This window comes from Anolis sagrei, chromosome X (genome assembly GCF_037176765.1).
Source record: "Anolis sagrei isolate rAnoSag1 chromosome X, rAnoSag1.mat, whole genome shotgun sequence".
Taxonomy (NCBI): domain Eukaryota; kingdom Metazoa; phylum Chordata; class Lepidosauria; order Squamata; family Dactyloidae; genus Anolis; species Anolis sagrei.
This window is the reverse complement of record NC_090034.1, coordinates 5,909,277-5,926,865: the sequence shown is the minus strand read 5'-3', so window position 1 is coordinate 5,926,865 and position 17,589 is coordinate 5,909,277. Positions and strand designations below refer to the sequence as shown.

The following is a 17,589-nucleotide window of genomic DNA, read 5'->3' as shown; positions in this document are numbered from 1 at the left end:
TTGCCGCAGAGTACAGTGCTTGACATTTCACGCCCGTGGGATAAAATGAAGCAATTTCGGCTCGGAGGTGGGGAGGAGGGTGTCGAAAAGGAGGACAAAATAGCTGCAGAAAGGTGGGGATTTTTTTCCCTGAAAGGCAAACGTTCTTGTTCAGTGGGTACATCTCCGCTGTAGAATTAATGCAGTTTGACAGCACTTGAATTAGCATGGCTCTTGGTTATGGAATTATGGAGTTGTAGTTTTATAAGGCCCTGAACCTTCGAAGCCAAACAGTGCTGGTGTCGCACAAAATGACAATTTTCCCATAAAAGGTAAATATTTCCCCTTGACATTATGTCTAGTTGTGTCAAACTCTGGGACTCTGGTGCTCATCTCCATTTCTAAGCTGGCGAGCCAGCGTTGTCCGTAGACGCCTCCAAGGTCATGTGGCCAGCATGACTGCATTGAGTGTTGTCACCTTCCCACTGGAGCGGTACCTATTGATCTACTCACATTTGCATGTTTCCGAACTGCTAGGTTGGCAGAAGCTGGGCCTAACAGCAAGAGCTCACCCCACTCCCTGGATTTGAACCAGTGACCTTTCAGTCAGCAGGTTCTGCAGCTCAGCAGTTTAACCTGCTGCAACACTGGGGATTCCAATAACAATCCTAGGTTAAGTAGAGTTTTCCCCTGACATTAGGTCTAGTTATGTCCAACTCTGGGGTCGGTGCTCATCTCCATTTTTAAGCTGAAGAGCCGGCATTGTCCATAGACGTCTCCTAGGTCATGTGGCCAGCATGACTGCATGGAGTGCCGTTACCTTCCCACCGGAGCGGTACCTATTGATCTACTCACATTTGCATGTTTTTGAACTGCTTGGTTGGCAGGTGCTAGGATGAACAGCCTGAAAAATCTACAACTACCCAACAAAAGATGGCTTACCAATCATCCAACATGGCTCCATGGTCAACTCCCATAGAAATGTACTTGAGGATCTAGAACAGTGTTTCTCAACCTTCCTAATGCAGTGACCCCTTAATACAGTTCCTCATGTTGTGGTGACCCCCAACCATAAAATTGTTTTTATTACCACTTCACAGCTGTAATTTTGCTACTGTTACAAATCATAATGTAAATATCTGATATGCAGGATGTGTTTTCATTCACTGGACCACATTTGTCACAAATACCCGATGCACCCACATTTGAATACTGGTAGGGTTGGAGGGGATTGATTTTGGCCTTTGGGAGTTGTAGCTTCTGGGATTTATAGTTCACCTACAATCAAAGAGCATTCTGAACTCCACCAATGATTGAATTGAACCAAACTTGGGACACGGAACTCCCACAACCAACAGAAAATACATGGAAGGTTTGGTGGCATTGACCGTGTTGTAGTTCATGTGGACTCAAAACAATGATGGATCTGGACCAAACTTGGCATGAATACTCAATATGTGCAAATTCTGGTGGAGTTTGGGGAAAATAGAGTTGACATTTGGGAGTTGTAGTTGCTGGGATTTATAGTTCACCTACAATCAAAGAGCATTCTGAACTCCACCAATGATGGAATTGAACCAAACTTGGCACACAGGCCTCCCACGACGAACAGAAAATATTGTGTTTTCTGATGGTCTTTGGAGACCCCTCTGATACCCCCTCGTGACCCTTCCAGGGGTCCCGACCCCCAGGTTGAGAAACAGTGATCTAGAACATCAATGCACAACTGATGCTCTCCAGGTGTTTTGGACTTCAGTTCCCAGAATTCCTGACCATTGACTGGATAAGCTGGCTAGGGCTTCTAGGAGTTGGAGTTCCAAAACCTGAATGGCCGCAGTGATGCACTACTGACCTAGAACATGCTTGGAGGATGTGGGTTCCAGTTCAGATACTGGCTTGAAGTGTTTGATTCCATCCAGTATGCAGAGCTTCCTTTGGATGGTGCTTTTCCTGCATGGCAGGGGGTTGGACTAGATGGCCTTTGTAGTCTCTTCGAACTCTGTTCTACGATTCCATGGTTCTATGATTGTATGACTGAGGCCTTCTTCTGTTTCATTGTCTCTGTATGGAACCCACTTGCCCACTCCTGGCCCCTAACTGTGATGCCCATGACTAGGGAAAAGGTAAACGTTTCCCCTTGACGTGTCCAACTCTGGGGGTTGGTGCTCATCTCCATTTCTAAGGGGAAGAGCCGGCGTTGTCCATAGACACCTCCAAGGTCATGCGGCTACTGGCATGACTGCATGGAGCCCATGACTATAAACCCCCAAAATTATCATTCTCCAACAAGGTGACTTCTCCATCTCCTGGAATGGCAGAGTTCGATTTGGAGAGCAGGGAATCTAGACACCAAAAACTCTGTATACTTAACTTTGCATTTGACCTTGCAGGTAGAAATTGCAAATTGAATCCATGTCTTTCAAGACATCGTTGAGGAGCCAGGAATGCATTTCTGGGATATGTTCATTATCACAAGAAAATCCCATGACCTATTTGTGCCATAATATATCTATGATGAATGAAGTAGCAATCCATAATGGGCTCCGAGCTTACCTGGGGCAGCGAGCAACCTTGACATAGACAAACCGGACCCTACAAGGACTACTGCTTGGGAGATGGTTTCGCACTGGTGGCCACTGGGACGTTGTGACCAGAAAGCACACATCTGTCCAGCTGACAGCTGTTTCTTGCATGAATAATCACCCCAGCTCCTCAAGCGAGCCGTTCATGCGATGCATCAATGCCATTCGATTTGGGGTGTCTGCCGTTCTCCATGTTTCTGCCCAAGAGGAATGCGGGGACAAAGGACACTTGATGAAGAAATGCCCTTGAAAGTTTAACAAGGCTTGGGAAGGTTGCTTTGGGTGGGCTGCAACCCCCAGAATCACACCTAACCAGGAGATATTACTATTATTATTATTATTATTATTACAAACACGACAAGATGAGTCATAGAATCATCGAATGACAGAGTTGGAAGAGACCTCCTGGGCCATCCAGTCCAACCCCATTCTGCCAAGAAGCAGGAATATTGCATTCAAATCACCCCTGACAGATGGCCATCCAGCCTCTGTTTCAAAGCTTCCAAAGAAGGAGCCTCCACCACACTCCAGGACAGAGAGTTCCACTGCTGAACGGCTCTCACAGTCAGGAAGTTCTTCCTCATGTTCAGGTGGAATCTCCTCTCTTGTAGTTTGAAGCCATTGTTCCATTGCGTCCTAGTCTCCAGGGAAGCAGAAAACAAGCTTGCTCCCTCCTCCTCCCTGTGGTTTCCTCTCACATATTTATACATGGCTATCATATCCCCTCTCAGCCTCCTCTTCTTCAGGCTAAACATGCCCAGCTCCTTAAGTCACTCCTCATAGGGCTTGTTCTCCAGACCCTGGATCATTTTAGTCACCCTCCTCTGGACACATTCCAGCTTGTCAATATCTCTCTTGAATTGTGGTGCCCAGAATTGGACACAATATTCCAGGTGTGGTCTAACCAAAGCGGAATACAGCATGGGGACCATGACTTCCCTAGATCTAGACACTATTCTCCTATTGATGCAGGCCAAAATCCCATTGGCTTTTTTTGCCGCCACATCACATTGTTGGCTCATGTTTAACTTGTCCACGAGGACTCCAAGATTTTTTTCACACGTCCTGCTCTCGAGCCAGGCATCGTCCTCCATTCTGTATCTTTGCATTTCGTTTTTCCTGCCAAAGTGGAGTATCTTGCATTTGTCACTGTTGAACTTCATTTTGTTAGTTTTGGCCCATCATCTCTCTAACCTGTCAAGATCGTTTTGAATCCTGCTCCTGTCCTCTGGAGTATTGGCTATCCCTCCCAATTTGGTGTCATCTGCAAACTTGATGATCCTGCCTTCTAACCCTTCATCCAAGTCATTAATGAAGATCCTGAACAGGACCGGGCCCAGGACGAAACCCTGCTGATGGCACTCCGCTCGTCACTTCTTTCCAGGATGAAGAGGAAGCCTTGGGGAGAATCACCCTCTGGGTTCGTCCATTTAACCAATTCCAGATCCATCTAACCATAGTTTGGCCTAGCCCACATTGGACTAGTTTGTTTGCCAGAAGGTCATGAGTCCACAGCAGATACTCTGCTGGCTGTTGTATTGGTTCACACTTTGGACACTTCCCAAGTGTCTAGGACTGTGTGATGTATCGGCGAATAATGCGTGCAGATCCTAGTTAGGTGGCCTTTTGCAGCTGGGAGATGGTAATTTTGTCAGTGCCCATTGTGTTCAAGTGCAGACCAAGGTCTTTAGGCACTGCACTCAGTGTGCCGATCACCACTGGGACCACCTTGACTGGCTTGTGCCAGAGTCTTTGCAGTTCAATTTTTAAATCCTCATATCGTGTCAGCTTTTCCAGTTGTTTCTCTTCAATCCTGCTGCCGCCTGGGATTGCAACATCAACGATCCATACTATTATTACTAATATTATATATTATATGTATAATATATATATTATATATTAGTAATATAATATTATTACTAATATTATTATTATTAGAAACACAAAACTGGTGGCACAGTGGGTTAAACCACTGAGCTGCTAAACTTGTTGACCAAAAGGTCGTAGGTTTGAATCCGGAGAGCGGTTTGAGCTTCTGCTGTTAGCCCCAGCTTCTGCCAGCCTAGGTAAAGGCAAAGGTTGTCCTCTGACATTAAGCCCAGTCATCAACTACCAAGCTTGCAAATTTTGTATTTTGTCTGTTTGTTTTGTTCTGTTAAAATTGTAATACAATTGACTGGTTGCCCTGACACGACAAATAAATAAAGTCCAGTCATGTCTGACTCTGGGGTGTGGTGCTCATCTCAATTTCTAAGCCGAAGAGCTGGCATTGTCCATAGACACCTCCAAGGTCATGTGGTTGGCATGAGTGCATGGAGAGCTGTTACCTTTCCGCCGGAGTGATACCTATTGATCTACTCACATTTGCATGTTTTCGAACTGCTAGGTTGGCAGAAGCTAGGGCTGACAGCGGAAGCTCACGCCGCTCCCCGGAATCGAACCTGTGACCTTTCGGTCAGCGCTTCAACCCACTGTGCCACAGGGGGTTCATGCCAACCTAGCAGTTTTAAAACATGCAAATGTGAGTACATCAATATGTACTGCTCCAGCGGAAAGGTAATGGTGCTCCATGCAGTCATGCCAGCCACATGACCTTGGAGGTGTCTACGGACAATGCCAGCTCTTCGGCTTAGAAATTGAGATGAGCACCAGAGTCCCAGAGTTGGACACAACTGGACTTAATGTCAGGGGAAAACCTTTACCTTTACTTTACAACAAGATTAGTACACAGCAAACAAGGTCACTCTGCTGGCTGTTGTATTGGATCACACGTCGGACCCTTCCCAAGTGTCTAGGACTGTGTGATATATCGGCGAATAATGTGTGCGCATCCCAGGTGGTAATTTTATCAGCACTGATTGTGTTTAAGTGCAGGCCAAGGTCTTGAGGCACTGCACCCAGTGTGCCGATCACCACTGGGACCACTTGGAGGACCTAGAAAATGCCTAAAGATGATATATACTGGTCGGAAGTGGATAAACGAAACCATGGTGATTTTGACATCCAGTCCCGTCCCCCTCCCACACACACACACAGTTTGAAACGCAACTGTGATTTTAAAAAACCATAGGGAACATTAACAATATACTGAAGCCGAAAGCATAATTGAATGTGATTAAAAAGGAAGAATGAAAAGCTCTCAAAAGAGTATAAGAACCATTAGAAAGAGAAGAGTGAATAGAAAATCCAGCGCACATTATGCAAGGCCCATTGCCTCAAGCAGTTAGTCCTCTAAACCCTGCCAAATATCTGTCTGTCTATCTATCCATCCATCTATCTATCAAAACACCGGTATATACGAGGGTTGAATGAAAAGTAATGCCTCCACCTTCGTACCTCCTCAACAGATGGCAGTACTGGTATGCGGCAGGTACTGGCTTGTTCAATAGACTCTCCTCTACAGTTCCATTTTGGTGGGAAGCCTCAGCATTGAATGGTTGTGTTGTTAAAGTGCGAAGTACGGAGCCCTGCGCAGATAGTCGGTCAATGCAACGTGTAGTCACTGAATTCTTGACAACAGAAAGTGTCACTCCAGAGGAGATTCATCAGAGAATGCAAGCTGTTTGTGGTGATTGTTCTGTCATGCGCTGGGCCTGTAAAGAATTTCCTTTAGAACAGGACATGAGACTTGAGCCCAGCGGGAAGCCAGGGGGCCCAAGGAGAAGTTCTCAGAGGTTTTCCACCACAAATGATCTTTAGATGGCTTGTGGAGTATAACAAAGTCTTTTATTAATGAACAATCAGACAGAAACTTCTCTTGTCTTCAGAAAGTTAAACAAATGATTCCAGGCTTTTATGCAACTGGTAGCTTCCTAAACTTGCCCACGAAGGACAGGCAACTGTCTTCAACAACTTCTTCTTTACTTTAAAGGAAAGTCCCCTTTTTAATTTCTCCCAGGCTGACTGTAATCTAACCCTTACTGACGTGGGCTCCGCTACCGGGTCGAACTGCTTCTCGAACGCTGAGTGGACCTACCAGTAAAGGCTTAGATGTTCTCCAGCTGGAGTTCTTTGGTGTTTAGGGTTGTTTCCCTGGAAATCTTTGGAGACTCTTAAGACTGTTCCCCCCCCCCCCCCGAAAAGTCTTAAGGATTGAACTTTTTGTACAGGGGAAGCTTACACACGTCCTGTACATTAGCTTTCCTTGCTGAGACTAACTAAAAAATGGCTCCCTTCCCTTCCCAATTGCCCTGAGCAAGGGGCAGAACCAAAACTTAACGATGATGGACAGGTGACTTGCCCTATGACTGCAACCAAAGGAAGCCACCTTACTGCAGAAACCCAGGAACCTTGGGCTGCAAGCAAACATTTAATACAAAGCAAACAAAATTGGAGCTCCTGGTACAGCCGTATCAGCGCAGTGATTGTGTTGATGTGAGTACTGTGTGTCGTTGGGTGAGAAAGTTTAAAGATGTTGAGGTGGAGACATCTGACTTGCATGACAAACAAAGAGTTGGACGTCCTGTGACAGCAACCACCGAGTTTCACAAGCAAAAGGTTGACAGATTGATTGTGATTAGATCGATAGGTATTACTCTGGCGGGAAGGTAACAACACTCCATGCAGTCATGCTGGCTACATGACCTTGGAGGTGTCTAAGGACAACGCTGGCTCTTCGGCTTAGAAATGGAGATGAGCACCAACCCACAGAGTGTTTTGATAGCCTCGTTGTAGAATATATTTCCACACTCTGACCCAAGAGTGTGAGGCCTTCTTCTGGCTGCGGTCCCCTTTGAGGAGGTATTGAAACCCAGCCACGGTATCTCCATCTGCAACCTTTCAGCCGCCAGAGTCACCCATTATCCTAATTGTCTGGATGAGCGGCTTGCATTCTCCCTTCTGCTACTCTCTCCCTCCACCCAACGGCTTGGAGAAAGGATCCGATTAAGCCATTCACCTTTCCAAAGGCTGATTAGCCGCCCAGAGCCAAATCCCCTTGGGCTGTGTGTGTTTGCGTGCGCGCCAACCTCTTATACCTTCGCGCTGTTGACATGATCCCTTTCCTGCTGCTGGGTAAAGCAGTGCATGGGTTGATGTCTTGTCGAAGGCTTTCGTGGCCGAAATCACTGGGTTGCTGTAAGTCTTTCAGGCAGCAACAGCCAGGCTATCTCTATGCAGATACCCTCAATTACCAAGCTTGCAAACTTTGTGTTTTGTCTGTCTGTTTGTTTGTTTTTGTTAAAAATGTAATACAAATGCCTGGTTGCTCCTGACACGATAAATAAAATAAATAAATAAGGGGAAACCTTTGCCTTTACCTTACACACACACACATTCCACTTGCCACGCTTCCAACAGACCTCTGAAGATGCCAACCACAAATACAGGTGAAACGTCAGGAGAGAATGCTGCAAGAGGAAACCTTTGCCTTTACCTTACACACACACACATTCCACTTGCCACACTTCCAACAGACCTCTGAAGATGCCAACCACAAATACAGGTGAAATGTCAGGAGAGAATGCTGCTAGAACATAGCCATACAGCCCGGGAAACTCACAGCAACCCAGTGATTCTGGCCATGAAAGCCTTCGACAACACAAATTTTCCCATTTCTCCATAATGAGTCTCACTCGTGGGAGAAAAGTGGGATACTATATCTATATCTATATCTATATATATATCTATATGCTAGCTGTCCCCTGCCACGTGTTGCTGTGGCCCAGTCTGTTGATCTGGAAAATAAAGTAATGAGAAAGTGTTGGTTTCTAATATAAGTAATTTCTTTATGCTTGTGGGTAAACAGTATTTCTTTGTCAGTGTTGATATGGAGAGTGTCTGGTTTAGGGGTTCCTTTCAAATCTATGATACTATATATCTCTGTGTGTGAATCATATCTATCTATCTATCTATCTATCTATCTATCTATCTATCTATATTTATGACTGGATGGCTCTTTGTCAGGAGGACTTTGATTACTTTTTCTTGCCCTGTTGAAGGGAGTTGGATTGGATGGCCTTAAGTATTTTCTGTTGGTCATGGGGGTTCTGTGTGGGAAGTTTGCCCCGGTTCTGTCGTTCGTGGGGTTCAGAATGCTCCAATAGTAGGTGAACTGTGAATCCCAGTGACTACAACTCCCAAATGTCGAGGTCTATTTCCCCCAAAGTCCATCTGTGTTCATATTTGGGTGTATTGAATGCTTGTGCCAAGTTTGGTCCAGATCCATCATTGTTTGAGTCCATGGTAGTCTCTGGATGTAGGTGAACTACAACTTCCAAACTCAAGGTCAATGCCCACCAAACACTTCCAGTATTTACTGTTGGCCATGGGAGTTCTGTGTCCCAAGTTTGGTTCAATTCCATCATTGGTGGGGTTCGGAATGCTCTTTGATTGCAGGTGAACTATAAATCCCAGCAACTACAACTCCCAAATGACAAAATCAATTTTTTTGAGTGAAGGACATACATTGGGTTGTTAGGTGTCTTGTGTCCAAATTTGGTGCCAATTCGTCCAGTGGTTTATGAGTTCTGTTAATCCCACAAACGAACATTACATTTTAATTTTAATTTTTGTATTGTCGAAGGCTTTCATGGCCGGAATCACTGGGTTGTTGTAGGTTTTTTCAGGCTATATGGCAATGTTCTAGAGGCATTTTCTCCTGACGTTTTGCCTGCATGTATGGCAAGCATCCTCAGAGGTTGTGAGGTCTGTTGGAACTAGGAAAAGGGGTTTATATATCTGTGGAATGACCAGGGTGGGACAAAGAGCTCTTATCTGATGTATTGTCGAAGGCTTTTATGGCCGGAATCACTGGGTTGTTGTAGGTTTTTTCAGGCTATATGGCCATGGTCTAGAGGCATTCTCTCCTGACGTTTCGCCTGCATCTATGGCAAGCATCCTCAGAGGTAGTGAGGTCTGTTGGAACTAGGAAAAGGGGTTTATATACCTGTGGAATGACCAGGGTGGGACAAAGGACTCTTGTCTGCTGGAGCTAGGTGTGAATGTTTCAACTGACCACCTTGATTAGATTTCCTAGTTCCAACAGACCTCACTACCTCTGAGGATGCTTGCCATAGATGCAGGCGAAACGTCAGGAGAGAATGCCTCTAGACCATGGCCATATAGCCCGAAAAAATTGCTGACAGAGAATTTGGCTGCGGCACTTGCAGGAATCAAAACACATAGGTGTTGAGTTGATTCAGACCTGCTTCCTGAAAATATGCTCCTCGCCTCCCTGACCCGAGAGGAAGGAGAGAGGAATCCCAAGCTCGGAAAATGGAGAGGAAAAAGAGAAATAACAAACAAACTGGTCAGGGAAGCAGTCAAAAGTTGATGTGAAAGCTGGCTCTTCACCATCACTGGTTGGAAGGAAGGAGAGGGAAAAAACACTTCCAACATTGGGACCTGGCCATTCCTAGTAAACACAGCAAAAGACCAGCCTCTAGTGTAGTCCTTTACAGAAAAGGATCTTCAAGAATGCCACCATGAACTGACTTGACCCAACACTTGCAACACTTACAACAGCAAAACAGCAGAGAGGAAACAACCAGGCACATCTTAACACCTCTCAACAAAAGATTCCCCCAGGCTCAGCCAGGCCTTCAAATGCTAATGAAAGTGGTCAGTTGAAACATTCACACCTGGCTCCAGCAGAGAAGAGCTCTTTGCCCCACCCCAGCCATTCCACAGGTATATAAACCCATTTTCCTAATTCCAACAGAAAGGAAACAACCAAGCACATCTTAACACCTCTCAACAAAAGATTCCCCCAGGCTCAGCCAGGCCTTCAAATGCTAATGAAGGTGGTCAGTTGAAACATTCACACCTGGCTCCAGCAGAGAAGAGCTCTTTGCCCCACCCCAGCCATTCCACAGGTATATAAACTCATTTTCCTAACTCCAACAAAAAGGAAACAACCAAGCACATCTTAACACCTCTCAACAAAAGATTCCCCCAGGCTCAGCCAGGCCTTCAAATGCTAATGAAGGTGGTCAGTTGAAACATTCACACCTAGCTCCAGCAGAGAAGAGCTCTTTGCCCCACCCCAGCCAATCCACAGGTATATAAACCCATTTTCCTAACTCCAACAGACCTCACTACCTCTGAGGATGCTTGCCATAGATGCAGGCGAAACGTCAGGAGAAAATGCCTCTAGAACATGGCTATATAGCCCCAAAAAACCCACAAGAAACTAGTGATTCCAGCCATGAAAACCTTCGACAATACACTTGGAGACTAACCAATGTTTAGATATGGCACGCTCCGAGTTCTGTTTATTGGTCTGCAAATCTCCCATCCCTCCCATCAAGCCTGGAGAGTTGGACTGAAATGGAAACAGACCTGTCTCGTCAAGGCGGTTTAGCTCAATTGTTTTTAATTAGGCAATCCAAAGTGTTTACAAATTGCTTTGAATATTCATAGAATCCTAGAGTTGGATGAGACGTCGTAGGCCATCCAGTCCAACCCCATTCTGCCAAGAAGCAGGAAAATCGCATTCAAAGCACCCCCGACAGATGTCCATCCAGCCTCTTTTTTAAAGCCTCCAAAGAAGGAGCTTCCACCACACTCCACGGCAAAGAGTTCCACTGCTGAACAGCTCTCACAATCAGGAAGTTAGAATCATAGATTCATAGAATCCTAAAGTTGGAAGAGAGCTGGTGGGCCATCCAGTCCAACCCCATTCTGCCAAGAAGCAGGAAAATCGCATTCAAAGCACCCCCGACAGATGGCCATCCAGCCTCTTTTTTAAAGCCCCCAAAGAAGGAGCTTCCACCACACTCCGCGGAAGAGAGTTCCACTGCTGAACAGCTCTCACAATCAGGAAGATAGAATCATAGATTCATAGAATCAAAGAGTTGGAAGAGACCTGGTGGGCCATTCAGTACAACACCATTTTGGTAAGAAGCAGGAAAAGCACCCCCAATAGATGGCCATGCAGCCTCTGCTGAAAAGCCTGCAAAGAAGGAGCCTGCGCCACACTCAGAGAGTTCCACTGCTGAACAGCTCTCAAAGTCAGGAAGTTCTTCCTCATGTTCAGGTGGAATCCCCTTTCCTGTAGTTGGAAACCATTGAACAGGGCATAGGGTTACAGCCTGTGCTGGATGGGGTTGTAATCCCCTTGAAGACATAGGTTCGCAGCTTGGGTGTGATCCTGGACTCCTTGGCGGTGACCGGGAGAGCATTTGCACATTTAAAATTTGTGCACCAGCTGTGCCCGTACCTTGCAAAGTCTGACTTGGCCACAGTAGTCCACGCTCTGGTTACATCCCATGTAGACTACTGCAACGCTCTCTACATGGGGTTGCCTTTGAAGGTGTCCGGAAGCTTCAAATGGTCCAACGGGTGGCAGCCAGGGAGATAGGGCAGAATATAAATAAAGTGTTGTTGTTGTTGTTATTCCAACAAGGAGTTACTTAAGGAGTTGGGTATGTATAACTTGAGAACGGGAAGGTAACAGGAGACATGATAGTCCACGCTCTGGTCGCATCCCGTATAGACTACTGCAATGCGCTCTACGTGGGGCTGCCTTTGAAGACTGTCCAGAAGCTTCAAATGGTCCAATGTATGGCAACCAGATTACTTACAGGAGCAGCGCTCAGAGAGCATACAACTGTTGTGCCAGCTCCACTGGCTGCCAGTTTGCTACCGGGTACAATTCAAAGTGCTGGCTTTAGCCTATAAAGCCCTAAATGATTCTGGTCCAGCTTACCTATCCGAATGTATCTCTCCTTATGAACCATTTAGGTCTTCAAGATCGTCTGGGGAGGCCCTGCCTTCCTCGCAGATGCGTTTGGTGGCCCCTCAGCTATGGAACGCCCTCTCCAGGGATATAAGATTGGCTCACTCCCTTCTAACATTTGCATGTTTTCGAACTGCTAGGTTGGAAGAAGCTGGGGCTGTCAGCAGGAGCTCATGCTGCTCCCCAGATTTGAACCATCAACCTTTCGGTCAACAAGTTCAGCAGTTCACTGCGCCACCGGGGACAAAATAGACATATAGATATTGTGGCTTAGGGCCCTTCCAGGCAGGCTCTATATCCCAGGATCTGATCCCAGGTTTTCTGCTTTAAACTGGATTATATGAGTCCACACTGTCATAAAATCCGAGATAAATAGAAAAGCTGGGAACAGATCCTGGGATATATATAGGACCTGTCTGGAAGGATGTCGAGGAAAGCTGGTGCCTCTCCAACTGATCACTCTGCAAAGACATATCCTTGACAATTAGATCGGATCACTCGCTGTGCTCTGAACAGCCTTTCTTGTTCTCTTTCTTTTAACCAGTGAAGAGGGTCAATTGGTTTCCTGACACTATTTCCACAAAAGAAATTAAAAAGCGGTAGCAAAGAGAGTGAGAGCGAGAGAGCACTGACATAGATTCTGGGAGAAGCAGACCTTAGCAAGGACAGCTTTGGATCTGCAAAATGCTCAGGTCTTGGTCCAAGGCCAAGGGAAGAAGTCTATGTTGACAAGCATCGAAAATTATAAGAACTCTCCACCTGGATGGAAAACAGGCATTCACTCAAAGGAGAAGAGTCACCGAGTTGACTGAGAACATCTAGTTCAGGTATGGGCGAACTTCGGCCCTCTGGGTGTTTTGGACTCAATCCCACCATTCCTAACTAGGTAGGTAGGTAGGAAGGAAGGAAGGAGAGAAAAAAGAGAGAGAGAGAAAGGAGGAGAGAAAGAGGGAGGGAAGGTTGGCCACAGCAACGCGTGGTGAGTACAGCTAGTCTTATATAAATAAATATGTAATGTTCGTTTGTGGGATTAGCAGAACTCAAAAACCAGTGGGCCAATTGACACCAAATTTGGACAGCATACACCTAACAACCCAATGTATGTCCTTCACTCAAAAAATGTTGATTTTGTCATTTCGGAGTTGTAGTTGCTGGGATTTATAGTTCACCTGCAATCAAAGAGCATTCTGAACTCCACCAATTATGGCATTGAACCAAACGTGGCATACAGGACTCCCATGACCAACAGAAAACACTAGAAGGGTTTGGTGGGCATTGACCTTGAGTTTGGGAATTGTAGTTTACCCACATCCAGAGAGCACTGTGGACTCAAACAATGATGGATCTGGACCCATGTCTGATCCCACAGCAAGCTGGCTTCAGAAAAGGCAAAAGCTGCACATCGCAAGTGCTGAACCTGACTCAGCACATAGAAGATGGCTTTGAAAGGCAGCAGATCACAGGAGCTGTCTTCATAGACCTGTCAGCAGCCTATGAGACTGTGAACCACCACTGCCTCCTCCTGAGAAAAATGTAGAATATCACAAAGGACGACCACCTCACCCGCCTCATAGGAAACCTGCTACAAAACAGGAGCTTTTTTGTTGAGTTCCAGGGCCAGAGAAGCAGATGGCGGAAACAGAAGAACGGCCTGCCTCAGGGGAGCGTGCTTGCCCCATCCATGTTCAACATCTACATAAATGACCAGCCACTGCCAGAAGGGACAGAGAGTTTCATCTATGCTGATGATCATGCCATTACCGCTCAAGCAGGGAGCTTTGAGATGGTTGAAAAGAAGCTCTCCGAAGCTCTAGGTGCTCTTACTGCCTATTACAGCTGATCCCCAACCCATCTAAAACACAGACACATGCCTTTCACCTTAAGAACAGACAAGCATCCCAAGCTCTGAGGATTATTACCTGGGAAGGAATCCCACTGGAGCATTGCAGCGCACCCAAATCCCTGGGAGTCACTCTGGACCGTTCTCTGACCTACAAGAGGCACTGCCTGAACATCAAGCAAAAAATGGGCGCTAGAAACAATATCATTCGGAAGCTGACTGGCACAACCTGGGGATCACAACCAGACACAGTGAAGACACCTGCCTCTGCTGCTGAGTATGCATGCCCAGTGTGGAACACATCTCACCATGCTAAAACAGTGGATGTGGCTCTTAATGAGACATGCCGCATTATAACGGGGTGTCTGCGCCCTACACCACTGAAGAAATTACACTGTTTAGCCGGTATTGCACCACCTGACATCCGCCGGGGAGTAGCAACCAATAGTGAAAGGACCAAGGCAGTGACATCTCCAGCTCATCCCCTTTTTGGGTATCAGCCAGCCAGTCAACGACTTAAATCAAGAAATAGTTTTCTAAGATCTACAGAGACACTAGCTGAACCTCAGCAAGTGAGAGTCCAAAAGTGGCAGGCTCAAACCCAGAACCTCAATCCATGGCTGATACCAAATAAGAGACTCCCCCCCTGGGCACACAGAGGACTGGGCGACTTGGAAGGCGCAGAACAGACTGCGCTCTGGCACCACGAGGTGTAGAGAAATGGGGCTACAAAGTGGAATCCACGACATGCGAGTGTGGAGAAGAGCAAACCACTGACCACCTGCTGCAATGCAACCTGAGCCCTGCCACATGCACAATGGAGGACCTTCTTGCAGCAACACCAGAGGCACTCCAAGTGGCCAGATACTGGTCAAAGGACATTTAATCAACTACCAAGCTTGCAAACTTTGTGTTTTGTTTGTTTGTTTGTTTAAAAATGCAATACAACTGTTTGGTTTGCTCCAGACACGATAAATAAATAACCCCTTCCCATCTACTTCTTTTTTTAATCTATTGTGTAACCAATAACCACCTATATACACACACACACAAAACACATATGCACAGACTGGGCCACAGCAACGCGTGGCAGGAGACGGCTAGTTAATAATAAAAAAAGACATTGACCTGATGGCACATCACAACAAGACCGAAGGAAAGCCCGTTCTCATTCTCACCTGCAGTGATGGTGTCTTTGTCCCTGGCAGCCAGCTCTTCCACTTCGGAGCGCTTCCGGAGCTCAAACCTCCTGGAGAAGCCTTCTCGAGGCTTCCAAAGATCCTGGATCAGAAGAGGTTTCTCGTTGTCCCGGAGGACCCTCAGCCCTTCCATCTGCCATTGCTTCTCCGAACCCGAAAACTTCCCAATCACATCGCAAAGGACGTAATGCCCGGCATCCACCTTATCCAGTCCATAGCGTTCCAGGGCTTCTTTGACCAGCTCCTGGGCACTGGAGCTGCCCGTTGCCAAGACGCTCTTGTAATGGGCGCCCGCACAGATGTGGCACCCAAAGACCTTCAGCACGCCGGGGGCCGAGACTTGGGTGGAGAGCTCTGAGGGGTCGTCCTTGCTCTCGGTTGGGTAAGAAGCCAACGAGCTGCGGTCCTTGTAGCTCAGGGTCCGGTACAAGACCTGGGAGAAGATCCGGCTTTGCCGCTTGAACTTGTTCTTCGACGGCGGAGACATCACCGAGGAGGGCGACCGGTAGAACATAGTGCTGGAGGTCGTCATAGGTTCTGGCTGTGGAGAGAGCAGAATCGGAGAAGCAGAGAGTTAGGAGGGACACCAATGCACCAATTTTGGAGACACCCATGTTGTGGCCCTTGGGCTCCGAAATCTTGCTCCGAGCTGCCCCACAAACCCTCAAAAGATAATGGAGGGTGTTTCTATCACATCTGGAAGCCTCCTAGTCATCTCAGAGTCTCTTTTTGAAGAAATCTAGAGAAAATGACCTTGCCATTGGCTCCACTGATGAATTGCTCTTGCAATGAAGACTCGGGGCCCTTCCACACAGCCATAAAACCCAGAATATCAAGGCAGATAATCCTCAATATCTGTTTTGAACTGGGTTATTTGAGGTCCCTTCTACACAGCTGTATAAAATCCACATTGAACTGGATTAAGTGGCAGTGTGGACTCAGATAACCCAGTTCAAAGCAGATATTGTGGAGTATCTGCCTCGATATTCTGGGTTATATGGCTGCGTGGAAGGGCTCTGAGTCCACACTACCATATAATCCAGTTCAATGTGGATTTTATACAGCTGTGTGGAAAGGGTTTAAGAGTCAATCAGACTCTACCATCCGGTAACTTAGAATCGCAGAGTTGGAAGGAGACCCCAGGAGCCATCCAGTCTAAGCAGGAAAAGCACAAAGCACTCCCAACAGATAGCCACCCAGCCTCTGCTCAAAAACTTCCAAAGAAGGAGATTCCACCAAACTCCAGGGCAGAGAGTTCCACTGTTGAACAGCTCTTCTTACAGTCAGGAAGTTCTTCCTAATGTTCAGGTGGAATCTCCTTCCCTGTCATTTGAACCCATGGCTCCAGGGCAGTGGAAAACAAGCCTTCTCCCTCTTCCTTATGAAAACTTTTCAGATATTTAATCTTGGCTATCGTGTCTCCATAAGATCTGGTCCTATCCTTTGAAGCAACAAGAAAGCAAACCCGTTTCCTACTCTTTGTGACGGTCCTTGAGATATTAGAAGAGTGCAACTAGTATATATACATATGTTAACATTAATATTTATATTTAATTATTGATTTAATTAATATTAATAATAATTTTAATCCTCTCGAGGCAAAGCTCCACATAGGTCTAAAATACATTCATCATCACACTAAAATGCATTATTGCGGATCCATCTTCTCTTCAAAGAGGTCCCTGTTCCCTGATCAAGAGGACCCTGGTCAAGTGATCCCTGGTCAAAGAGCTCCATGACCAAGAGGTCCCTGGTCAAAGAAGTCCCTGGTAAAGTGGTCCCTGGTCAAAGAGGTCCATGGTTAAGAGGTCCCTGGTCAAGTGGTCCCTGGTCAAAGAGGTCCCTGTTCAAAGAGATCCCTGGTCAAGAGGTCCCTAGTCAAAGAGGTCCTTGTTCAAGTGGTCCCTGGTCAAAAAGGTCCCTGTTCAAGTGGTCCCTGTTCAAGTGGTCCCTGTTCAAGTGCTCTCTGGTCAAAAAGGTCCCTGGTAAAAGTGGTCCCTGGTCAAATGGTCCCTGTTCAAGTGGTCCCTGGTCAAGAGGTCCCTGGTCAAGAGGTCCCTGTTCAAGTGGTCCCTGGTCAAAGAGGTCCCTGGTCAAAGAGGTCCCTGGTCAAGTGGTCCCTGGTCAAAGAGGTCCCTGGTCAAAGAGGTCCCTGTTCAAGTGGTCCCTGGTCAAAGAGGTCCCTGTTCAAGTGGTCCCTGGTCAAAGAGGTCCCTGTTCAAGTAGCCCTTGTTCAAGTGGCCCCTGGTCAAGTGCTCTCTAGTCAAAGAGGTCCCCGTCAAAGTGGTCCCTGGTCAAATGGTCCCTGGT

The 17,589-nt window shown here is 46.6% G+C and overlaps 1 protein-coding gene across 1 annotated transcript in view; it reads right to left on the bottom strand.

The window, feature by feature from the left end:
• The window catches only part of LOC137094796 (ras-associating and dilute domain-containing protein-like), a 152,172-nt gene that overhangs the window by 110,495 nt on the left and 24,088 nt on the right, over nucleotides 1–17,589 (bottom strand). The window contains exon 2 of the mRNA XM_067460553.1: nucleotides 15,259–15,820. Coding sequence (XP_067316654.1) covers nucleotides 15,259–15,811 — 553 coding nt within the window. The 5' untranslated portion in view covers nucleotides 15,812–15,820. The remainder of the gene's footprint in view (nucleotides 1–15,258; nucleotides 15,821–17,589) is intronic.